At 44.2% G+C, this 26,868-nt stretch overlaps 1 protein-coding gene across 2 annotated transcripts in view; it reads left to right on the top strand.

Annotated features, from left to right (window-relative positions):
- Positions 1–26,868, top strand: part of LOC144818446 (lysine-specific demethylase 4C-like) — a 1,795,190-nt gene that overhangs the window by 1,502,420 nt on the left and 265,902 nt on the right. For both annotated transcript variants that reach the window (XM_078675868.1, XM_078675869.1), the window contains one exon: positions 5,374–5,559. In XM_078675868.1, the coding sequence (XP_078531994.1) occupies positions 5,374–5,559 (186 nt within the window). The remainder of the gene's footprint in view (positions 1–5,373; positions 5,560–26,868) is intronic.

Raw genomic sequence — 26,868 nt, forward strand, 5'->3', positions numbered from 1 at the left:
TGCCACACATTTTGTCCCAGCACAGGCAGTGGTTATCATCTGTGTTAGCCACAGCCAAGGTATGTATACAAAGACACTTGTGCTTTCCTAACCCAATGATGAGCGAATACTGGCTTATTGAAATGCACCAAACTGTTGTATATGAACATATTGTTAGCAGATTCCACAACAAGATGTCAGCGTTCATTGACATTTGGTTATCATTCCGCGACGCATGGAACAGAAAGTGACTGAGGGATGTTATTGACACCCTGATCATGTCCACTGTCCTCTGTGAGGCCACTCCACCACCCTTCACTATTACTCAAGCATGACCTCAAACCTTTTTATATTGTATTCCATTGGGCAGAATTGTGATAATGGCACGGCATTAACTTCTCGTAGCGGAACTGTGCCCAGGCTTAGTAATAATAGCAGGGAAATAAACAGTAAAGACGGGCCTACCAGGCAATAAAACAGGCCCGCAAACTTGAAAAACCGACTACATACAGACCTGTCAGACCAGCCCTTCTGGCACAGCCAGATTGCCCTATAGACCAGTTTGACCCTGGGGATGAGTAACTATGTTCTTTGAGTATTTGAGGGCGAGCAGCATTGAGGGTCTGAGTATGTAATATGCCAGCTAATTTGTGCTTAAAAGGAGTAACTGCTGTGTCTCAGGTTAATAGATTTAGATGTTAACATACCCTAAAAACCTCATCCACAATTCATGATTTTATTTTAGTCTATTGCCAAAAACTCTGCATTTAAATGTATTGTGTTATTTCATGTTTGTATCAATCTCACTTTGTCATAGTTTATTGTGATGACTCGGGCAAGCAACACTGTCCTAGCCTGATGCATTCCATGCATTAGAGACAATAAATATGTATTAAGTATCATTTTTAAATAACGAACTGCCAACACTAAATCCATGTGTCTGGTATGCTCATAAGTACATCACTGTTATTTGTCTCCCATGCAGCAGTTACAGAATAGCACACTGTTGTGCCAGATTCCCTTAAATGGATATAATATTGAGAGTCCCGATTGTTCTGTGTTCAGTTGCAGTTGCATTTTGAGACGAGAATTCAAGTTTAGTTTTACATTTGCTTAAAGCATCTGTGCCCATATTGGTTTTGGGAAAATTGCCCGATTAATGTCAGTTCTCTAGCTTATCAGTTGTCCAGGAAAGCATCCCCTTGTCCATTGACTTCCTTTGATGCTGATTTTCCATCCCATGTTGTTTCTCCAAGGTCTATGGGTTCTAAACAGTTTTTCTTATTGTATGGTGAACATAAATTGAACGTAAATGAGGAAGTGGCCGTAGACCACTCTGAGTTTGAGCTGAGGTTTGGTTTCAAATATTGGAAGAGGAGGGATTCTGCATATAATAGGCTAAGTTGCCTGTATTCCATGGATAGAATTTCCTACATAGTGATATTATGTCTAAAAGGAATGTTAGCTAATGACTTTGAGGAGTCTCTGTATCTAATGTCAGCTGAATTGTGTAGGAAAGGAATGGCCAGTAGCAGCTGCTACCAATCGGGAGTGGTAGGGCGGGGGTGTTCAGGCCGGAAGATTAAAAAAATAAAACACTTACCTAGGCAGGCCGGCTGCCGCCTCTTATTTGTCCTCTTCTTTCGGTCTTCGCCGGCTGCAGCAAGCACCCAGGCTCACATAGCCAATCACAACGCGGCAATGCAGCGTTGTGGTTGGTCTGAGCGCCGAACCACGGTGCTCAGGCGGGGACTGGGGGGCTTTGCATGGTCTCATCAGACTGTGTAATGGAGCCTGGTGGGGAAGATGCAAAGTGCGCAGGACTGTTTGGCTAGCCTGAGAGTGCCGGACAAGCAGTCTTGCGCACTTAAGGAGTGCAAACCACTCCTTTCCCTGCTCTGGCCATCCCCACTTCGAGAGCCACTCACTTCAATAGGAACAAGTATTGGCATAGCCAATAGGTCTCGCTTTTGGGACCTTATTAGTATTTAGTTATGCAGCACAATATCCTTGGTGCAACAACATGAACTGTTGCATGGCTAAACACTTATAAGGTCCCAAAGGCGAGACCTATTGGCTATGCCTATGCTTGTCTATGTAGTTGTGGTAATAGGAAGCATATCTTGTCAAGTTTGGGCAATGTATCTCCCAGGGTGACTGTGAGTTGCTCTATCGCATTTATTGTCCATACCTTCACCCACCATTGGTCTATCGCTGGTAAAAAAAAAAAGAGTTCCGCCATTTCTGGGTTATCACTAGATGGGCTGCTAGTAAGAGTGGGGTTATTTATTTTTCCTCCTCTCAAGATAGGTGGTCCAAAGGTGGTGTTTGTGGCAACTGAGATAGCTCAATGTTCGTGATTTCCTTCATGAGTTCCCAAACTTGGCCCACAACAAAACACAGGGATAGTGCACCGCCTTTAAAAAGACCCCTATTGGATTAGTCAAACTTTGCTAAATACACTGCAGGGTCTAACTTGTCGACTCGGGTGTAATCCCTCGTGAATCGGTGCAGGATGACCCCAGGGCGCCTGATGCTTGAGACCCCTAAGTCGCCTGTCATTTTTGCCTTGAAAGTGGGTTCAGGTGTGAAGGGGTCCCTCCAAGTACGTGTTTGAGGTGTAGGAGGGTGTTCAGGTTTCGTTACACGCCTATCTCGCTCAAGAACAAGGTAACATCGAACCCACTGAGACGGAGCCTACATGGGGATTTGTGGATATTTCCTGACTGGATGAAAATGTAATTGTATCTTGCTGAATGGTAAATGCCAATAAAATCTGTTTAAAAAAAAAAACAAGGTAACAAGAAATTGAATCCTGGGTTCTCCACTAGATCACAATATGTGATCTTGGAAAGTCACTATTCCCTGTGCACTAAGTAGTCAATTTATGTGATAAAAAAAAGGGGCATTTAGGAGAAAACTAAATACACATTTCAGAGATTTCTGGAACTTCTGAGCTAGCATTAAGTGTAAGAAGCATTCACAAACGTAATAATTTTTATCATGTATGTATACATATATTTTACAAGTGTTTGGTGTGGGTTAGTTGCCGCTAGCTGGAGGCCATACATCAGTGGCAAGTTAAGACGAAGGTGGGGGAATGTAGATGAGTGTCACATGCTAATTATGAATAAATGATTTGTGTGACTGACTTGAATAACAAAGTGTATCAGTACTGCTTTCAAGTAATGCGCTGGAGATTGACATTTCTGCCCTAATCAGTTTCTGAAAATGCTTTAAGTTCGAGCATTCAAACAATTCCTGAGAATTGCCAGGAGCTACCGAATACCAGGAGGTGTCCAATTATTATCTCACACCTTTCGTTTTATCTGAACAAATTCTGACAATCTTGTACTGCCAGGGGCAACCTGCAGTAAAATCCGCCAGAAACAAGGTTTCCACCCAGTTATTCCCCAGAATGTCCAGACATTTTCGAAATGCTGTGATAATAGTTGCCTGTACTGTTAATACCCAGCTGCATATTTATCTGTAAATTTGCAGACTTTTTTTTACATCATTGCCTTTTAAGTGTGGACTAATGAATGAGAAATAACATTGAATAACAATCGTATCATATTTTGTGTATTTTCGTTTGGTTCCCACCAGCCCTGTGCTCTCAATACCCAGCCACAATGTAAAGAGGAAATCCTCCATTTCTGATCCCATATTACTGCCTCACGCTGTGAAAAAGTAACCAAGGAGCTGCCGTGAAGGTGCCATTCACGTTTACTCTTCATTCACGTCACAGCGACGCTGTTAATGGGGCCGAAAGAAAGCAGTACGCATCTTACACTTGACGCATTATTGTTGGGGCGAGAGACACATGCCAACATGTAGTGTTTGCCGTGTGTAGAGGAGGGACTTTGTGGGTCTTTGCTCACGTTCTTGCTCTCTCTGTATGGCACGTGCCTGGATAAGCTCTTTAATGGAACGCCACTGGCACGTCGTGATCTCGTCCTGTGCTTGACAGAGGGGTAGATGGGAGGCGTGTGTCTGTTTTCGAAGAACTCGCCAATTCCACGAACAAGTTTATTCGGTGCAAACAGCGCAGCTCATAAACATAAGGTGATGGTCGCTGACCTTGTTTCTGAAGGACCAGAAGTGGAACGCGCAGCTCCTCAGTGCTACTTTACATGCACGTGGTGTCAAAAAGTGCCCGGGTTCAGGGGCTTGATCCTGAGATAAAAGCCGTGAATAAACACTAACCGTACACTGCAATGTCCATAGACACTGCCCTGTAATTCACATCATTTTACAATAAATCAACAGCCACTTTATAATATTGATAGATTGGTTGACAAATAGCCGTTCTTGGAACTTAAATGAAGTAACATTAGTGTCTCCACTTAGGGGGTAATATCGTTTATTAATTACCTGCTCCTGCAATTATGGGCTGGAGCCTCAGACGAGTGTCCAAAAGAGATGTGGGTAATTTGTAATTACAACTCTTCCGCAGGTGAGCGCGGAGGGGCAAGCAGTGCCGACCCCACCCATCCTCGATGGGATAAAAGGAAAGGTGATCTGCACAACAGGAGAGAGACGGAGCTATGAAGCAGACACAGAGAGCTGCCACAGAATGCTCTCTGAGTGGGCCTATCACAGCAGTCTTTGCCTGCATAGGAAGACATGTGATTGGATGTCTGGCTACAGCGTTCAACTTTGGATGCTAATAGGTACTGTAATAGCGCTCACCCTAATGGTGTCAGTGTTATCGACCTCAGCAAGGTGAAAAGCATAGCTGTCCCAGACACTTTTGAGATCTGTTCAGATAGAGCACCACAGCAGACACCCAACCTGTTGATCTATCCTTGAGTCTGATGCATGACTAGTGTTGAGGTCCAAAAGGAAAACAAGCATTGGCCACGCGGCCGTGAAAGTAACGCTGCTGCGCAGCCGTGAAAGTGATCGCGGGGATGCGCTGTGTGGTGGGGGAGGGGCGGAACGAGGCGGCAGCAGCAAAAGTAAAAGTAAAGTGAAAGTGATGGCGCACGCACCATGACGAGAGAGGAAAGCCAGATGGCTCCTCTGCTCGTCATTGTGTGCGTAACCGCACGCGCTATGCCAGCCAAAAAGCTGGGGCAGCACTTTTAAAAGCCACTTACTAAATGTCTCCCAGAGCAGCGCATGCGCTGGCTCAGGCAAGACCTAAAAAGAAAAGGATAATAACAATACGTTATCATTTTCTTTTTCCTATTGAAGTCAGTGGAGCAACGCTCCTCCCCTTTACGGAGGAACCGCCACTGGGAATGGCATGGCAATCATATATTTGATCATAGCGTTTGAGGGTAGTGTTTATTTAAAACCAGTGTTTTACAATTGGCCACAATGTTTACATGAAAAGAGTGAATCCATAATGCATGTGGTTTGATAGTACACTGTTTTCTTTCTCTGCAGAAGTGTGTTTTTTGCAAACAACGGATGGCGACCTTCTGCAAGCCGTGTGTCCAGTGTTCCTACGGGCTCTGTACAACTTCTTTTCATGTTACCTGTGCCCATGCTGCCGGAATGTTCATAAAATATAGCGAGAAGCCTCCAATGATATACTTGACATGTTTCAGACACAAAAACAATCAATATGTGGTAAGGATTCTCTCTGCTTGCTACTATTTTTGACATATTTTGTGTAGGATTTCAAAATATTATCACAATTGATCATGGGTACTCTACGAATGCTCTGGAGCTAGCCTGGCGTAAGCAACCGTGCCCCCATGCATGTAGGCCTTCAATAGCATATAACATGTGAGACACAATTATGAATTATGTTTCTTGCGCTGAACCTGGGATTTTTAAACATACGATCTTCACAATCTATCCTAATTGTAATTCCATACTAGACACACAACAGTAGACATTGTATGTAAAGTACAGGATGAAATCACTGCCCTTCTGACAAGCATGAAAGTATTTGTCTAGCAGTCAACAGCCTACCCGACTGCTTTTGCAGCAGATGGCATTTGAGATGAGATTCTGGCAAAGTAATACTGCCTAGCTTTTAAATTTCTATAGGCATGCAATGATTCTAGTGGCACATGTTAAACTGTTTTGCAAAATGGGTTTCAAATTAAAATACTGCATTTCTAGATGCAGTAGTTATACATAGAACTGCATTCACCTTTTCCACTGATTGAGGGCACAATTTCTTAATGATACAACACAATGTCTCAACTACAGTGTTATTACTTGTTCGAGATATCTTTGTGTGTAACTCTTGCACAGCTTTATTTAGTTTACTTGTGTAAACATCGGAGGTGCGAGTTGTTTTCTACCAGAACGCACATTACAGAGTATGATTCTTCTTATAATAGTATGAAAACCCTGGCATTTTTTGCGAACCCTCCTATGATTACACGGGGATACCCAAGAGTATACAGGCTGAGCTAGAAGGCAGGTCAGAGCACTGTCACAGAGATGAATATGGCTGAATACTAAAAAAAATGGAACATCCTATTTTAGGCATTGTTGAGCTGTGAATTATTGTGAGGATCTTCAGGTTTAGCTAGATCTGGTATGTGCAATTTACTTGTGATTAAAGATGCTTAAAATAAGTTTTGATAAATAGCTCATTTGGGCTGGAAAAATCCTAATTCGTGTTCAAGCGTATCTTAGTACCCTAAGGTCCGTCACTTCCACCTACCACTAAATTATAACCACTACATCAACCCTGCATCTACATTTTTTTTTGCAGGTTTATATATAGCGTGAACTTGAAACAAAGGTATTGGAGTGCTTTACTTGAGCACCAGTTACAATACACAAGGAGACATTCATTTTTTGTAGGCACAGAGATATTAAGTGATGTGCCCAGAATCACAGGATGTTGAACAGACGAAGAGATTCACACCTGGTTCGCCAGCTCCGAAGTCGGTAGCTGTGGCCGTTACACCACATTCTCTCCCTAGCACCAAGAGCCTGATTTAAGGTTTGATGGACAGAGTAGTGTCTTTTTTATTGGTAGAGGACATTACCTCCACCATTCCAACTGTGCTCCGTCCACTAAATTCAGAGATGGTATCCGACCCATCAGTCATTTCTGTGCATTGATGAGAACCACCTTCACAGTTGTTCCATTCAGTGTACTAAAACTTAGGTGCACAGCCACCCTTGGGTTTTAATGGCTATCCACAAATTTCTTTTTAAACAAATTCAAAAAAAGCCCTGAAGTGTTTTCTGAAAGGCCAAATAATAATGACCTGCACACCCTGCACGTTTTCACCTAGGATGTAGGCTATTTTAAATTATTTTTTCCTGTCTCTAACCGCTAACTTTTTCTTGACTGTGAAAGACCAGTAAATAAAACATTACGCCACCCACCCTAAATTGGCTTGGCGGTGTAATGCTTTTCCTCTGACTGCCCCTACTCAGCCGTCGGAAGAAGTGTTTCATCGATGCACCAATAGTGACTCCATCGACAGAATACTTATGGTCTGCCTATCTCTAAATGAGGCATGTGGACCGAGTGTTTGGTGGGTAGTGTACTCCATTGGGTTCATGATGGAGTACCCTGTCTGCCAGAAACTAAATCAGGTTAAGGGACCAAGGTGACCCCAGTAGTAAGACCCGGGGTAAAGTATGATACTTATGTAAACAGTGGTATAAGAAGAGGCCCGAGGGGTCCTCTGGCAGCCTGGCCTGAATATTTGACAATCGATTAAATCAGTTAAACAATTTCGTTAGGAGTCCTCGGAGGACTAGAATATTTAGTATGCATGGACGCAAGGTTTAAAGGTTGTTATGACAACAAATGTATTCTATTCATAGATTAGCTTATATACTTTCTATGTAGTTTTAGGTGCTCACAAAGGGCTTTAGAAGTGCGTGAAGTGAAGGTGTATAGGTGATATTTTAAAAATACATCGCATTGAACAACATTCTTAATTTTCAAAACTCCACAATTAAATGAAAGCGATAATGGAGTTTTTTGTTGGGAATGTCGATGGCGTTTCGATCTCAAGTTACTGAGATCATCATCAGGACGTGAGCCTGTGAGCACTGACAATCTAGGGGAGGATTGTCAATCCTCAACGACGGCTCTGGAACAACGAGTTCCGGAGTCACGCAAGCCGACTTGCACGAACAACGACTTAGCCTGAACCACGCATTTGCATGGTTCATGCTAAGATGATCTAGTGTTCATGCACGGCGGAGTTCAGAAGAGCGTTTGATAGGAACAGGTAAGAGGGGTTTGTGGGTGGAGGGTGGTTTTGGTTAGTTTTAAGTGGGTGTGGGGGGTTCAGGTTAGTTTTAAGGAGGTCGGTGGGTTTGGGTAAATTTTTAGGGGCTTGGAGGGGTCATGTTAGTTTTTAGGGGTGGGAGGGGGGATCGAGTTTTTAGGGGGTGGGCGTTCGAATTAGTTAGGGGCAGGGGGGTTTAGAGTTAGTTTTTAGGGGCTGGGGGTTTCGAGTTAGTTTTTAGGGGGTGGGAGGGGTTTGGGTTCATTTCTAGGGGGTGGGAGGGGTTCGAGTTCATTTTTAGGGGGTGGGAGTTTTTAGGGGGGGGGGAATTTGGTGTAGGTTTAAGGGGTAGTATTAAAGGGTAGTTTTTAGGGGTTGGGATGAGGTTGATTTGAATGTAGTGGTTGATTGTGGAGTTCGTGGTTCAGTAAGTCGTGGTAAAATAGTTAGTGGTTTGGCTTTGGTCGTCGTTTAGCCTTCGTGGTTCAGACACTTGTGATTTTGTAGGAAGTTGTTTAGTCATACAACCAAAATAAGCAACTCTAACCTAATCCAAATGCTATCCCCACCCCTAAATAAAAATGACTACAGTCATATTAAACAAATGTTTAAATGAAATGTAAAAACTTAATGTAATACTTTTGCAAACCCAATCTAAAATGAATGTAATCTAACCATAATGTTAACCCTAGATCATTTACAATTTAAATAAAACAAAATGAGCAACCTTGATATAACACTAATCCTAACCATGACATTAAATTAGGTTAAAATGAATTACAAACCAAACCTGGACCTAATGCTTACTCTAAACCTTAGTTAGATTGCTTTAATTTAAGTAACTTAACCCTAACGCCGAAGGTATGCTCTCTTTCTGGAACAAGTACTTAGTATTTTTCCATTGGAATAGTTCAGCAAACTCAAATTCAGCTGCACTTAATGCGGCAAAGTTCCTCTGAAGGGGCGTGGCTAGGCTGTCCAACATGGTGGACGTGCTGTTGAGGAGCTCCTCTAGCCCTGCATTACTCCGTCATTAATCCTACCGTATACAGCCTCCAATTCTGTTTCCTGGCCCTCTTCTGCTACTGATGGCTCGGTCCCGCTGCTGCCCTGAATCCGCGTCGGGGTCGCTGAGTGGAGAGACGAGGATGGCCGAAGGAGGCCTAGCAATCCCCAGCTCTCCGTGAGGGAAGTGCGCTGGAGCAGAAGGCGCGCTGCTCGGCGGAGCCGCAGTTTTTCCTGGAGGGGCGAGGCGGCTGCCGAGGTCACCGCAGATAGTGGAACATCCGAAGGAGGATACGACTCACTGGGTGGCCCTTAAGAGGTGAGCGGCCGGGGGCTAACTCGCTCCCAACTCTCGACGGCCGTATCAGGCCGTGGCAGTGCTCGCACTGGCCCGTATCAACATAAGTGATGGAGGGGTAGCATAGACCTTCCCTTCCCTGCCTGGGGGTCTATCTGCAGTGCGGCTCCTCAGTATAAGCAGCCTTGAGCCGGTATTGGGCAGTATACAGGCGGCCGCGGGCCAGAGTTGCTGTTTCTGCTGGGCGGCACCCTATCATTCGGCCATATAGGGCAGCAGTGCTGCTGCAGCCGAGCCCGAGTTGCATCGGACGCTTGGGGCTCGCTGTGGGCCGTGGTTGGCCGAATGTGGCTTGCTCTAGACGGGGCCTATGCCTAGAGGTGGTCGCGGACTGGTGCAGGTGGATTGGCAATCAGCCCTAGAGGGGTGGTGGATGTAGTTTGCCCCTCGAACATTATCGCTGTTAAGTCCGATGTGCCCTAAGTCAACATTGCCATTTCTCTGGTCATTGGCCTTCCCTTGAATGCGCAGAGACCAGGATTGCTACCGGAATACGGCGGAGGCCAACTGATATATAATCAATTCACTATCTGGTATGGTATGATCTGCACGCTGTGGCATACAGGGCTCGATTTGTTGAAGTCGCTAAAGGGAGACTCCGCATCTGATAGCGACTGTAGGTGTGGAGACATCTGCTGGGAGAGTTGAGTGCACCTGCTTCTGGAAGTGGCCGGGCTGGGCCTTGACGCGACTTGCAGGCACCGAGTGAGGGGTCCCCCGCATCCCTACCAATATCAGTGGCCAATTTACTGGTCTTCCTCCCTAATACTATCTGCTACCCGTCTTCCTGTGCTCCCCTCTTACTTGGATCTGCGGCGTGTATCGTGCTCAGCAAAGGTCCAAATCCCAATCTTCAAAACAACTAAAGACAAGCTGCTCGGTACCGCTTCCAAGCAGAGTACTATGGACAAATACACTGGCGCTGCAGCCCAGGCATCTAATCCAGAAGATACCATGCCAGATGACCCTGCCATACTAGTAGCTATTACCCAATCCAGGAATGCGCTGGAAGCCCATAGAAAAAACCTTTGCTTTGTAGGATTTACCGATGGCTGTGAGGGTAACACCATGGAAGATTTCCTTATCAGGTGGTTGATGGACTGGCTCCTGCCCGAGGTACTGTCCTCCTGCTTTGTGGTTGAACGAGCGCATCGGCACTCCTGCAGAAGCCGCAGTCGGGGGCCCACCCCAGGCCAATCATCGCTAGGTTCCTCAATTACAAAGACAGAGACGTTATCCTGCAGCAGGCCAGGCTTAAGGAGACCCTTACATGTGCCTCATATCACATAATGATCTTCCTGGACTACACTGGGCTGGTCCAACAACGGTGACAATCCTTTGTGGAGGCGATGGTCTACTTGCGGAATCTTAAGATCCAATACTTCAATCTTTCCGGCCCACCTGAGAGTGTTTTATCAATCCGGAACGCATTTCTTTGATACGGCAGAACGCATTTCTTTGATACGGCAGAACACATTTCTTTGATACGGCAGAACGCATTTCTTTGATACGGCAGAACGCATTTCTTTGATACGGCAGAACGCATTTCTTTGATACGGCAGAGGAGGGGTTTACCTGGCCAGATGAAACTGTAACACTTAAACCCCACACTCTGCCATGGATTGACTCTGATACTTCATCCGGGGACCCTAGTCATGTTCTTCTCAAAGCTACTGATAAGCAGTGCTACAGATCACGCTCCAAAAGACGTTCCAAGACTCGCAGCAAATCCTGTGTGCGACTGGCAGAGAGCCGACATTATCCCAATGTGTGCCCATAGTGAGATATGATGTATATAATATGCCGGACGGCATCTTTATCTGGGCTACCGCTACAGTTACTCTTTATTGACTTAGAAGAGGCTATTTGCATAAGGGATGTTTATTTGGGATTAATAGGTGGAAAATAGCTCCTGGCCCGTTGCGGTTTGGGCTCTTGCCATGCCGCAACAGATTCTTCAAGGTTCGTGAGGTATTTGGGTGGGGCAGGGGGGAAGGGGGTTGGTGAAAGTTACTGTTTGTCTTTAGTGCCAACATTTTACATCACATATGCAGTATCCCATCAGATCAGATCATGCATATGCCACTTCACGTCTACATATACCACTGCCAAATATGACAACTATACTGACAGACGCTACTAGGCGGGGGCTAAATATTGTAAGTTGGAATGTTCATGGTCTCTTGGATAAGATCAAGCGGGGGGCCATACTGTGACGGGCTATGTGGCATAAGGCAGACATTCTTCTTTTAAAAGAAACTCGCCTGTTGGGCAATAAGGCACTGTGATTAGCAAGATTCGGCTATACCCAAGTCTTCCACTCTGGATCCGCTAGAGGATCCCGGCGTGTGGCGATCTTCACCGTAGAATCCTTTACATACATAATAAGACATGGACTGATCTCCAGGGGAGGTACATTATATGGTGAGCAATTCAGTTTGGTTAATATATTCCCCCCCACCCCTAGCATGGAAACTGGTGGAGTGACTGACAACATTGTGGGTTGAGATACCCTGGGCCTTACAATCATTGGGGGTGATTGGAATGATGTTTTATGGCCACATAGAGAAAGATGGCGCAGCACTGGTAGGCCTCGAGGCACACAGGAATCAAGATTGGGATCGTTGACACAGGCAATGGGGTGGGTGGACACATGGAGGCGACTCCACCTAACCAACCAAGAATTCACATATTTCTCCGACGTCCATTAATTGTTCTACCGGCTGGATTACATCTTCATCCCTGTTGCCCACATACATAGACTGGAGACAGCGGAGATTCTAGCTAGAGGCCTTTCTGCCCACTACACTGTGTCTGTGACACTGCGTCTGGGCCCCAGCCATTCCCATTCCGATGGCGGCTTTCAACATGGCATCTGTAAATGAGCAATATGAGCTCCATATGCATGCCGCCATTTCATATTATTTCTTCCATAATGCGAGGACAGTGGAGTTCCCCGAAACTTTGTGGGAAGCCATGAATCCAACTCTCAGGAGCATAGATATTTGAGTTCTTTACAGCACAGCATAGACAGTGGCGCGAAAAACTAGTTCAGATGGAGGCCCAACTCATGAACTTTGAACGTAGAAGGAAAGGCGACAATGGGAGTGTAGCGCGTTGACAGTTACTTCAGGCGTAACAATCATACGCCAGTGAATTATTAGAGGAGGCTAAACTGGCGTGTTTGGCAACCCGCAGTAAAATATATCAATTGGAAGACAAGTTCAGTGCCCTACTGCACAGCCTCTGTCAACAGACGCTCAGTTCCCTAACTATTCCGGCTGTTAACAGTCCTACCAGAGAGATGCCGTTGCGATGATTGACCGCCTCGAGGAACCAATGGCACTTCACCTGGCTAATATCGACAAGACCTTTGACTCGCTCAGTTGGACGTATTTATTTGTTCTCTTCGACCGATTGAATACTGGCCCTGTCTCCCTGCGTACATTCACCTTCTTTATACTGACATTATGGCTTCCGTGCGAATAGCAGACTCGACTTTGCGGACCTTCCCCATTGGACGAGGAACCCCCCCTCAGGGATGTCCTCTCTCACCGTATCTTTTTGCACTGGCTATGGAACCACTTGCAGCATGGGTAAGAATTGATGCACAGGTCTGTGGTTTCGAGTTATCACGTGAAGTTTCGGATCGCATAGCTCTATCTGCGGACGATGTCCTTTTCTTTTTCACACACCCTAACAGATCTGGTCCGAGACTGCTTAGGATAATGCAGATTTTTGGAGAGACCTTGGGCTATATATCAACACCCGTACATCTTTCTTGTGGCCACTATGGGGTGGACTCAACTGTGTGGGTGGTCACGTGAACTGACAGTGGTCCAGGACGGGTTTAAATACCTTGGGGTGTTCCTGTCAGCCTCCCAACACACTTCTTGGGAAAAGAATGTAGCCCCACTATGGAGGCAGACCAAAGAACAGGTACAACCCTGGATGCACTTAACACTTTCCCTGTTTGGCAGATCTGCCATCTTTAAGATGGTGTCCTTGCTCAGCCTTCTGTATCAACTCCAGAATCACCCCTATCCAATTTTACCTGTCTGGTTCCGACAATTAAATTCCACTCTTAGTCCTTTCCTTTGGAGTGGAGGTTCAGTCCGGGTGGCCTTGAAGACATGTTTCCAATCTACATACAGTGGTGGTATGGCCACCCCAGATATCCAAACATACCATGCCGCCTCTCACCTTCTTAGCCTAAATGACTGGTGGTAGGAAGACCGACATGATCCTGCATACAAGATTGAGCGTTGGATGATGGACACTACACCTGATCTTATATTCTGGTCCGATGATCCAAAGGTTGCCGCTGGCAACCAACATGGTGTTTCTATCTTGGAGGCAGTCGTTGCGTCGTGTCGTGGTGGGGCAAATTGACGATGGAGGCCCCCCCTTTGGCATACCGGTCTCCTGCCTCAACTACTAACATTACCAGGTTTTGGAGGATGGGAAGCCATCAGTATTTCTACAGTTGGAGATGTTCTTCACAGGCGGACCCTAAAATCGTTTCAAGAATTATAAAATGAAGACAAAATGCCCCGCTTGCAGTTTTAACCGTACCTCCAGTTTCGACATGCTTTCTCCCCATATATCACGCACCTAGACAATTTACCTGACTTTAACCCTACTGAGGCCAAGGAATTTATGGGGAAACTAGGCGATCATAAGATCGCTAAAATGTATCAACACTGTGAGAAACTCCCCCACAACATTAGACAGAACACGCGACGCCTGGCTAAAATACTTAGGCCCCATCGTTAATGATGACTGGGGTGAGGCGTTGGAGTCTCCACCTGGTGCTGCTATTGCAGCACGCCTACGACTCATACAATTTAAATATTTACACTGGGTCTATTTTATGAGACCCAGGCTCTGGAGGGTGGGCCTAGTAGACTCTGTTTTCTGTCTGCGCTGTGAAACTGCAGAAGGCACTCTTATACACACTGTGTGGTACTGTACAGCACTTTCGAAGTTTTGGCGGGGGTAATCATGTGCCTTTCAGAGGTACTAGGATGGGACATCCCTTATTCACCAAAATTGGCCATACTTCATAGCACCGATGGTATCGGTGGCAACATATACAAGCGCCATTTATTACTTGTTGGCCTTACATAGCGAAGCGCGACATTGCTAGGGCATGGAAAAACACATCACCACCACTAGTGGGGGTATGGAAGAAGGGCCTTATTTTTGTATGGGAATGGAGATACCAGTGTTTGAGGCCAGGGGATATCCCCAGAAACATTTCAAGATTTGGAAGAGGTGGGCAGAATATCGGGGATTGTATTTGGAATCCACTTCAGGTGTGCTGACATATGGGCAGTCGATGTGATGTACTAATGAAAGGGATCTCGCACAGCTGATCTGAACCCAATGGTAGTATTTTCTAAGGGATTGTAGTGTGCAGTCGGGGAAACACTGTCTGGCCAGGCAGTGTTGAAGAGTGAGCACTGAAAAAGTAGCTCTCCCGCCTAGGGAGAGGACGCCCCTGTGCACAACTGCGGGTGGACCAAAAGGTCTGATTCAATAAATCCAATGTTCAATAAATAGTGTTCATAACGAAAATATTTTCATCTTTCCAGTTTTATTGGAATATCTTTTTTTGATGCGTTCATGTATATGATGCAAATCAAACTTGGTAATCCAAAACAACGTGCATGATTCAAGGTGTGTTCATTATCACACAACCCAATGCATTTCGGGCGGAGCCCATCGTCAGGGGGGTTACTCTACAACAAAAAACAGAATGGCTAGCTATAATCACACTGTAAAAACAATGGCGGTTTGCAAAAAGAAAGAAAACACAGTGCATGCAGCATGGTATACACAGAGACACTGTAATCATGCAGGGAGAGACGGGTCGGGGTGTAAATATTCCAATCAGCAAAAAGAAATGCCTAAAGCTGGTGAACAAAGTAAAAAACAAACTCTGTGCCTTGAAGAGTAAAAGCCTTCACCCAGAAGCGGTCATGTTTCAAAACGGAGATACACCGTGTCTAAAACCGAGCGGGTTGCCCCACGTTAGTGAAAGTCTAAAGAAATCATAACCATGATAGAGCTTAATAACAAGCGTCCCGAGGCAGGGTACTTACTCGTGTGATAATTACAAGCGGACTCAGCGGAGTTCCGTGGAGTTGACAGAGAGGCGTGCAAAGATAGGAGATCAAGTAGCATGTGCTGAACAGTGAGAAGGGACTTGAGAGAGGCTAAACAACCCGAAGGGTCAGAAAAGGAGGATAACGTGAGCGCCATGTTGTAAAGGACAGTGTCACAGACGGAAGACATGGAAAAATAAATACAATCGGAGTCACATCCGAGTATGCAAGCATGAAAACGAAAACATAAGATTATAGGTAGCACAAGAATTCAATACGATCATTAAGCCCCAAAGGCGCCATCGTGGACAAATAACGAATCCAGAAATTCTCCCTTTTAAGTAGAAAGTTCTTATTGTTCAAGGTGATGGGTACTTGTTCGAGTATCTGATATTTTAGTTGGGCCACTGAATGTCTATTTTCCAAAAAGTGGGTAGCTACCGTGGATTTCAAATTCCCAGTGCGAATATTGCTCTTATGTTCTAAGATCCTGGTGCGGATCTTGCGCTCCGTGTGTCCCACATAGCATTTGCCGCAAGGGCATTTCAATACATATATGACATTCTTGCTATTACATGTGGCATTGACTCTCAATTTTATGGAATTGCCTTTCATAGGATGGTTAATCAGGTTCCCTGGGATACAGTTATTGCAATTGCTGCAATTGTGACAAGGTTTGAGACCGGTATATGTGACATTAAACTTAGGTCCACTGGTGTTATTCAAAAACTCTTTGAGATTCTTGCCCCTGGTAAATGCGAAGATAGGAGTTTCTGTGAATAGACCTTTGAAATCTGCTTCCATTGTCAAAATGGGCCAATGTTTTCGGATGATTTTTTGAAATTGTGCCGATGCTTTAGAGTACTTGGAGACGACCACTAGCCGGTCGGAGGGTGTCTTCTGTTTAGGAAGAAGCAAAGAGGCTCTGGAGCATTTATCACTTCTCTTCATAGCCAAGTCTAGTATCGGGGTAGGATATCCACGAGCTCTCAATCGTTCCAAGACTGTTTGGATTTGGACTTTGCTTTCATCAGGTTTAGAAACTATTCTTTTGACCCGCAGAATCTGTGCATATGGTAGATTGTTTTTTAATCCCATGCGGTGAAAGCTTTGGTAGTGTAGTGTCGAGTTTCTGTCCGTCGGTTTTCTGAAGATGGAGGTGGACCAATCACCCGGTTCTCTTAATATTTTCACGTCCAAATAATGGACGCAGGATGTGCTGTAATCCCATGTAAATTGTATCCGTGGTGTGACATGATTCCAGGTATTGAGAAAGGTGACAAGGGTTTCAGCGGTGCCAACCCATAAGAGAAAAATGTCATCAATATACCGGAGATATAACCGGCCGTGTTCTCGCCAATTTGTTTTGCTTAGAATGTGGGTTTCTTCGAATATTCGCATGAAAATATTGGCGTAGCAAGGAGCCGCCGAATTTCCCATGGCCGTGCCGTTGAGCTGTAAATACCATTTGTCAAAGATCGTAAAGTAGCTATGGTACAATGTGAATAAGGTGAGTTCCATCAGGAATATTTTTAGATCATGGTCAATGTCCGATTGAGCCAATGTTTTTTCGATGGCTTCTATCCCTTCGTCATGAGGGATTGAAGTGTATAGGGCACTGACATCCACAGTACACATGATGAGGTTGGAGTCTTTAAGTTGGTTCATGACTGGTTCCAATTTAAGTAAAAAATCGGTGGTGTCTTTTACGAAAGAGTCTGATGTTGAAACAAATGGTTGGAAATATTTATCCAAAAATTTCCCAACGTTCTCATGGATGCTTGTTCTTGTCGACACGATGGGTCGAAAGGGAGGATTAGTTGGGTGTTTATGAAGTTTTGGCAACATGTACAGTATCGGTGGTTTAGGATTGATGGGTGTGAGGTACCTCTTCGTTCTCTCATTGATGGTCCCATTGTCGAAGGCTTTATTGATGATGGTAATCAAATCGTTGGTGTATTCCCGGGTGGGATCCCCCGAGAGTATACCATAGGTATTGGTGTCTCCAATGTGTTCAGTGACCTTTTGTTCATAGAAGGAGGTGTCCATGATCACCAGGGCACCTCCTTTGTCGGCATTATGACAAATGATGTTGGGATTGTCCGCGATTTTTTGCAAAATGTTTCTCTCCTTGCGAGTGAGGTTACCACGTGTAGCTGGTTGTAAAAAAGGAAGGTTCAATATGTCTTGCTTAACCAGGTTCTCAAAGGCATCGATGATTTTGTGGCTTTGCGGGGCCAAAAAGGTGCTGTGGGGTCGTAGGCCTCTGAGCATATCTTCCTCCTGGATGGTATTGGGACAGATGTTTTGGAAGTAATGTTTCAAGCGGATGTTGCGGATCAATTTGAATGTGCTCACTTCGAGTTCCAGTGTATTGGTGCCCGTGGTGTCATATATGTATTGAAATGCCCTTGCGGCAAATGCTATGTGGGACACACGGAGCGCAAGATCCGCACCAGGATCTTAGAACATAAGAGCAATATTCGCACTGGGAATTTGAAATCCACGGTAGCTACCCACTTTTTGGAAAATAGACATTCAGTGGCCCAACTAAAATATCAGATACTCGAACAAGTACCCATCACCTTGAACAATAAGAACTTTCTACTTAAAAGGGAGAATTTCTGGATTCGTTATTTGTCCACGATGGCGCCCTTGGGGCTTAATGATCGTATTGAATTCTTGTGCTACCTATAATCTTATGTTTCCGTTTTCATGCTTGCATACTCGGATGTGACTCCGATTGTATTTATTTTTCCATGTCTTCCGTCTGTGACACTGTCCTTTACAACATGGCGCTCACGTTATCCTCCTTTTCTGACCCTTCGGGTTGTTTAGCCTCTCTCAAGTCCCTTCTCACTGTTCAGCACATGCTACTTGATCTCCTATCTTTGCACGCCTCTCTGTCAACTCCACGGAACTCCGCTGAGTCCGCTTGTAATTATCACACGAGTAAGTACCCTGCCTCGGGACGCTTGTTATTAAGCTCTATCATGGTTATGATTTCTTTAGACTTTCACTAACGTGGGGCAACCCGCACGGTTTTAGACACGGTGTATCTCCGTTTTGAAACATGACCGCTTCTGGGTGAAGGCTTTTACTCTTCAAGGCACAGAGTTTGTTTTTTACTTTGTTCACCAGCTTTAGGCATTTCTGTTTGCTGATTGGAATATTTACACCCCGACCCGTCTCTCCCTGCATGATTACAGTGTCTCTGTGTATACCATGCTGCATGCACTGTGTTTTCTTTCTTTTTGCAAACCGCCATTGTTTTTACAGTGTGATTATAGCTAGCCATTCTGTTTTTTGTTGTAGAGTAACCCCCTGACGATGGGCTCCGCCCGAAATGCATTGGGTTGTGTGATAATGAACACATCTTGAATCATGCACGTTGTTTTGGATTACCAAGTTTGATTTGCATCATATACATGAACGCATCAAAAAAAGATATTCCAATAAAACTGGAAAGATGAAAATATTTTCGTTATGAACACTATTTATTGAACATTGGATTTATTGAATCAGACCTTTTGGTCCACCCGCAGTTGTGCACAGGGGCGTCCTCTCCCTAGGCGGGAGAGCTACTTTTTCAGTCGATGTGATGACAAGACAACGATTCGCCAAATTCAGTAGTAATTGCATGATTATTAGGTTGCGATGGCCGAGAACTGCATTTATTATACATATTGGATATATGGCACTGCTGTTTATTGTTGATGTTTTAGTTATGAAATGTAGTTTTTAAATCCTTTCATTTTAATATTGTAAAGGACGACATCAATACTGCTATGATATACGTTGTATCATTAGAAATCCTGGATGTTCCAGGACTACTACTTCTGTTGACAATTAAATTATGTGATGACAAAAAAGGTTCCTCTGAGCAATCATTATGGGAGGTTACCTTATTGTAAATGTACATTTGAAATAAAAGGCTATTATAGGGTGTAAAATTGTTCAGTATTTTACTGCTAAATTAAGATTGAAAATGCAAATGTAATTTGCTAGGATTTATTTACACAAAGCTGCAGAACCGTACTTATTTTATTTTATTTGAGGTTTTATAGAGCGCTAACATGACTAGTTAGGGTATCGGAGCGTTTTACAGGGATAAACACGTTACATACAGGTTAGGCATAGGCAAAATACAAGGAATGGGGGTTAGGGAATTGAACACAATGGAACAAAGCCAGAGTTATATTCAATAATCAGTGCAGTATCAGAATCAGCGAGCGACATGTCCGCGATAATAAGGGAAAAAACTGCAATTGTATACGAGGGGACAAATGATAGCAAAAGGCAGAGAGAACTGGCAGAACAATTGAAGGAGTGAGAATTGGTACACAGAGGGCCAAGCAGTACAGGAGATTATGCACAGAAACAAAGTCATGATAAAAGGCGGTATGAGCGACAAAGGAGAGTTATTGGAGGAATTTGCTCATTAGGAAGGTTTTAGCTTCCTTTTTGAAGATGACAGAGCAGGTTTTCTTCTGATGGAGGATGGTAGCGAGTTCCAGATTCTTGGTGCAGCTCCAGAGAACGCTTGGTTATAGGTTTTTTCCTTGCGGAAGAGCGGTGGCTGGAGCACAAGGTCTCTGGCGGACCGGGAGTTTCTGAATTTCCCAGATACCACAATTTTCTAGGCGAGTTAAGCCGGGGAGTTCGTGTACAGGGCTTTGTGTGAGATGCAGGCCAGCTGGAGCTGGATTCTAGCCTCAAGAGGAAGCCAGGCCTTCAGATGTGGTGAAATGTGGTCAATTTATTTTGACAAAACCAAATGGGATGATGGACGGAGTGTTGAACATTGCAAGCACTCACCCCTAGTCAACTGATCTGGATTTAATCCATCATCATTCTTTAGCTCACTCTGCCACCTCAGTTCAGACATGGCCATATGCATTTTATTTTGAGCCCGATAAGAGACTAGCTGCTGCGCTGAGGCAAACTTTTAGCGGGGCCGTGGAAGTCTTTGGCAGGCCAGAAAGGGTAGAGCGGCTGTATTCAATTCTGGAGATAACTAACGTCTGAACTGCTGTTTTTAGGTCGGCAGTTTCAAGGAAGGGTTTTAGTTTTCTCAAGTAGCTCAGATGGAACCTGGCCGTTTTGGCCATCGAGCTGATGTGTTTGCGCATATTCAGGTTGCTGTCCAAGGTTATACCGAGAGATTTGGCAGAATCCACTATGGTCGGTGTGCAGTTGAGTGCTGTGATCAAGTTAATCCATTCCAGGATATCATTGGAGTTATTAGGGGGGAAGATGAGAAGGAACTCTGTATTTTGGGCATTCAGTTTGAGCTGGTTATTGGCAAGCCATTGGACAGTCAGTTTCAGGACGTCATTCAGATGGGAAATCTCCTCAAGAGAAGAGATTTTGATGTATATCTGAGTATCATCGGCGTACATGTGGAAGGAGATGTTGGCCATGCGAAGAATTTCAGCTAATGGTTCAAGGTAGAGATTGAAGACGGTAGGGGACAGAGTAGAGCCTTGAGGGATATCGATTGATATCGGGGAAGGAGCCGATATGTTGCTGTTGACTAAGAATCTCTCTGTGCGTTTCTGGAGGAATTAACCAAACCATTTGATGACGTACCCATCCTGTGTTCGAGGTGTTCGAGAAGTTTCTCATGGTTGACGGTGTTGAATGCCGAAGAAAGATCCAGAAGGATCAGGAGACAGGTTTTGCCTTAGTCAAGGGCTTGGAGAGCATCATCTACGATGTGAAGAAGAGTAGTTTCAGTGCTATGCCCAGGCCTGAACCCAGATTGGAAATCATCAAGCAAATTGAAATTGAAATTAGCAATATGTTGTAGCTGCACACATTTCACCAGCACTTTCGCATGAAGAGGAATATTGGAAATTGGCCTAAAGCTGTCTGGAATTGCTGGATTCAGAGTAGGTTCTTTTAGGATGGGGATGAGGTGCCCGGTTTTCAGGGAGTTGGGTATAGGGAGGTCACTGCCAAGCAGTTGGCGAGGAGAGGTTCGTTGAAGTGAGTATTTGGTTTTAAGGAGGATAGAATTTTCAACATAGAATGGTCATCATATAGTTTGAAGTAGGACCAGTGAGCATTGTTTTTGGGTGTTGCTTGGGGGGGAGAGAGGAGAGATGGGTCCCGGTAAGAGGAGGAGGGAAGTTTGAGATGGCATTAGGTTTGATACCTAGCAAATTAATTTTGGTTGTAAAGAAGGAGGAGAACTCATCACAGGGTATTGGGGATTTTGTCGTTTTTTGGATGATTTTGCTAGTTTGTTTGATTGAAGGTTGACTATTTCGAAGAGTTTGCGGGGTCTGTAATTGGCGTTTTCCAGTTCTGATCTGAAAAACTATTGTTTGGATAGGAGGATGTTCTTGTTGTAAGTGTTTCTGGCCTGGCGGAGAAGTTGGGAGGCAGAGGGGGGAGCCTTAGTGAAGGCACATTCCTGTGAGTATTTCTGTACTATTTTGAGCACTGCCACAATCAGTATGTCTTTGTAACCACTTCCGACTGCTGAAGCTACCTTAATGTAGTGGCATGCTCACTAGTAGCATTCCGAGTGGTGAGAATTCAGATGTAGGGCAAAGTTGTTGCAACACATGCTCTGGGAAAATGAATTCAGTAACATGAAGTAAATCTGATATGAGTAAGAAAATGGCATGTGCAGGCCCCTGAAACAGTGGCATGGACGTCATATGTGCCTTGAGCACATTCTTTGAACCTTATACATTCCCTTGTTTCACAATATTTAAATACAAGTTAAAAGTACTTCTGTTTTAGGCTTGCTTACGTAGGTCATCAACAGCAAGATACCCAATCCTCAGTGAGATGTGCTACCAAAGCATTACAATCACTTGATTAACAGATATGGTCTGGATAATGCTAGAAAGGGCATGACACACGCATGTATAGGTCTAGTTAGAGATAACTTTAGCTGTTACCAGAAGTAATGTAATCATAAAAGAGAATTAAATAGCAGTATAGACAGAGGGGCTTCGGCTGTTCCCTGTGTTGATTTTCTATTCAGACTTTTATTTAGCAGCTGGCCGTGCATCGAATACAGTGAGAAGGGGCTGTGCTTGGTGTACCCTTGTGTTAAATACTGTAGGAAGGATTTTAATTGTGAAATATCTGATCAATGTAGTAGGAAAGCCCTTTACATTATGAACTCCTTGACAACCGTCACAGGAATGAGCCTTAGAGTGTAACTCTGAGAGACCTTCTTGTATCACGTTCAGGAGGGCTGGATGAGTGTAATTTTCATTGTGAACATTTGTAATGTTATGTTTAGAAGTTTGTTCTCTATGAATTCACTTACTTTTTCTTTTTAATAATAAAAGTGAAATGGGAGTAAGCATAGTTTGTAAAGACTTGTTAGCTCTATGAACCACTCCCCTCTTGATGCTTCTGTTGTGAGGCCTCTTCACTATATAGCATGACAGTGGCGCCCGAAGATATATGGAGGTGGAGACCATTCATGAGAACACTGGAGAGGAATACCTTGACAGAGAAGGGTGAGCCAAGGATGTATGTTTTCGAATTAGAATATGGAGCTTGCCTGCAGGGTAATCACCCTCTGCATCGACCTAGTTGGTACCAGAAGCAAGCTGTGAAAGGGTGCAGTGGAGGTGGAGATAGGGTGACCTGGGTAAACCAAAGGAGAGCTTCTGAATAAATGGAACTTTGGGACCCTGGAAAGCCTGGGTAGTGGGGGGATGAAGCGTGCAGAGACTTAATCCCTGGAGTAGCAATCAGAAACAGCACACTGGAGAGAAGTCAAACTGTAGAGTGACGTATTGGTCTTGAGGAGTACATTCATCGGATAAAATAAATACAGGAAAAAAATAGCTTCTTTCACCCGATGATGCATTAAAAAAGGGTGTCCGAAGAAGAGACCCACAGGCATTTGCGGAGTACCCAAAAAAGAAGCCAAGGGAAATGATGGTGACTCTGGGTAATATCCAAATCAAATTGGAGATGATAGAGAAGACACAGATGGTGATGTAGGCATGTTTACAAGAAATGCAGAAAAGGATTGTGTTAGTTCAACTCAACTTCCCAGGTGTGTAGTGAAAGGTGTAAGCACTCTGGGAGAGAGCTAGCTGTCTGAAAGGGAGGAGCCAAAGCAGACAGACACTCTGAGTAGGGTCACCAGTGCAGTGTTGGTAGTTGAGGGAAAGGTAGAGGTGCTAAGTGGAGAAGGCATATTGAGCATGTCCGTATGTGGCGATGAAGGCACCACCATCTTTGAAACAAAACTTTCGAAATATAGGGAATAATTCTTATCGTTAAAGGCTTGAATGCAGACACGTGCTCAGGAAAGAGCTGCTAGGTGTCAGACTATAACTGCTACAACTAGATTTTTTTGGGCCTCTGTCTGATGCCTAGCATTCCTCAATGCCGTATGGAAGGGCAATCCTTTTGTGTATAGATGCTTTTTTGGAGACAGGAAGAGCAGAGCCAGATTAAATGGCAAGTGGGAGATTTGTTTCTTTGGTTTTAGTATTGTTTTAATGTGTTGTCTAAATATTTGGTGTGATCTCCAATGTTCCTTATGTGTGCCACTTTACCTCTTATTTTGTTTCGTCGTTTTCCCTTCTGCTCCCCATTCACTCACTCCTCTTTCTTACCCATGCAGTAGGAACATTTTTGATGATTTGATATATGATTTATCATGTAGATATCATATGTAGATATTTTTATACTGACTTTTTTTACTTTGTGTATCTCATGAACTGTATCCTGTGTCTTTTTATGATTCGCAAAAATCGAATAAAAGTGATTGACTGACTGACAGTAGGAACATTAAATGACATTGCAAGTACCGTGAGGGATGAATAAACAAGGTATTCCATTATATTCGAGAGCTAATGTCCTTGTGTGATTCTGTAATCTATATCTCTCCTACTGCCATAAATAGCAAGCACTGGGAAAGGCAGTTGATCTTGCCTTGGAAAGTTGGCGCAGTACTCATTATTTGTTTTTTTAATTGGGAACAATACACCACAAAAGTAAGAAACATACATTTAAAAAAAAAAAAAAACCACTTTGTATTATTTAATGAGAATATGGGTGCTTCCTGTTGGGTAGGGCTACATAGAACATGTATTGAAACTCTTTTTTATTTTTAATGCACATAACTGGAAAATATTGATTCTTATTGATGCCAAGAAAAGGTACTATTGGCTTTGTGCAGTCTGTAAACTTAATTTAAACACACACAATAGATTAAAAATAAAGGAAGAAGTAAAGAATGCAAAGAAATAAGTCCGGTATTGTTCATCCAGTCCCCGCATTTAACTGCGCTGCTTTTTAGGCAGACGTGCATGTGATCAGGCAAATGCATCTGATTTGATTTCCTTGTAGGTACATCTGTACTATCGTTTTCAGGGTTGCCTGGCTCCCGATAGGTTTAGGAGCCATCTTAAACTGGGTCTCAGTACCCTATTTTAATATTTTTGTGTTTCTCTTCCTCACTATTATTTTAATGTATCTCCTTTTACCAGTACGAGACTAAAGCGGGGGAGCCTGCTATATGGTCAAGGGGTTTCTGCCTCCCAGTTTTGAATTTGTGTTTGCCCACCTGTTTTTACGATCTCGCTCTCTTATTGGAGCATAGCCATGCCCCCGGGGCCACGCCCCCATAGTCAGTGGGCCATTTAAACAAGATGATAGCGCTTCTGCGTGCAGCTGGCGCGCCAAAGGCACGCCCGTCTTCGCAGGGGCAGCCCCACAACCCCTGCTCGTTTCTCAACAGATTCTAATCTAGGCCAAGGCGGGTCTACTAATGAGAAGAACTTATGGCCAGCATCCTCACAGGTAGAAATATTAATTGTATCTTAGATCCACAGTGTGGCCCTGCACTCTATGCCGCTTGTAATTTTCCACTTTAATATGTTCCCATTTCTAACTTTACGACAATACATGCCACGATATTGTCTCAAACCAATCCCTCTCTCCTTCGGCTTTACGCTGATTAAGACACGCTCACTAATAAAGCACAAACTTGAGTTCGCTGAGTCACATAATATAGACATAGTCTTCATTACAGCAGGGGCGGCTCTAGGCACATGGCAGCCGTGGGCAGGGAGCGTAGGTAGGGGGCCCCCGGAGGAACGCAGGCGTGGAGGCAAGTGAAGAGGGGGGGAGGCCGGGGTCAGGGTGTTTGGAAGTGGAACAGAGCCGGAGTCTGCCAAATCCCTGCCAGGGGCCGCCACGCAAATATGTATCCATCCTCAGAGGATTATTATATTAAGGATGTATATTGGCGTGGTGGCCCCTGGGGTTTTGTGGCCCTGTGCAGGTGCACAGCTTGCACATGCCTAAGGCCGCCCCTGATTACAGAGATTTAGGCGGTTAAGGCGTCCGAACCAGAGATGGTTCAAGCGCTACCTATCCGCTACACCATTTCTAAAGTAGACAGGAGAGGGAATAAAAGGGGGCGTGGCCATTATCTTCAGAGATTATCTGCCAGTTTCAGGGGGGTTAAGGGCCACGGAATCAGAGATTCAGAAATGGTCATGTTTCAAAACGAATTTAACAAATGCTATATTTTCAAGGTCCTGCTAATTTATGGTGCTGCAGGGTCAAGAGCTATTTTTTTTATAGAAAGCATAAGCCCTTTTATTGAAGCCATTATTTTTAAACAAAAACAAGAGCAACCATTATGTCTATTTGAACAGGGGTATTAAGTAATCCTTGGAGCAGGTGTTCACATGGAACACATTTTTAAGCAAATTATTAGTTTCACAGATCTTCCTGTGTGGCATCATTCATAAAAGACACCGAATCGTGTAAGTAGAACAGTGTTGGTCAGTTAACATTTGTAAGAACAATGGTAGTGAAGCCGGTATTTTTGTAAGAAGCTATGGTTCAACTGAACCGAATTTTATAAACAAAAAATTATTTAGATGAATAATATTGTGAGTATTTTTTACCACCGAGTGTTACACAAAAATGGGATCATTGCAATCATGTGAAATAGTCAAAAAAGTGTGCAAGAGATTAACGTCAAAAGGTTCGCCAGTGGTCGCCAAAACGTACAGGCTCTGAACGGCGAGAATGGCACATTGGCTAAGGAATTTTGGATCAGTTAAATCCATGCCATAAAGTAGAAAGACAATAAGCTCAAATGTATCAGTTCAGATCGCAAACTCGTCACCGATAGTGGCCTTTTGTTTTGGAAGAATAAAAAGACTCCTGTAATTGTTTTTAGGTCTAGCATAGGGATAGTGTTAGCTCTGTAACACTAGCACAAAGTTTTCCCAAA

The sequence above is a fragment of the Lissotriton helveticus genome, chromosome 2_1, assembly GCF_964261635.1.
Source record: "Lissotriton helveticus chromosome 2_1, aLisHel1.1, whole genome shotgun sequence".
Classification (NCBI taxonomy): domain Eukaryota; kingdom Metazoa; phylum Chordata; class Amphibia; order Caudata; family Salamandridae; genus Lissotriton; species Lissotriton helveticus.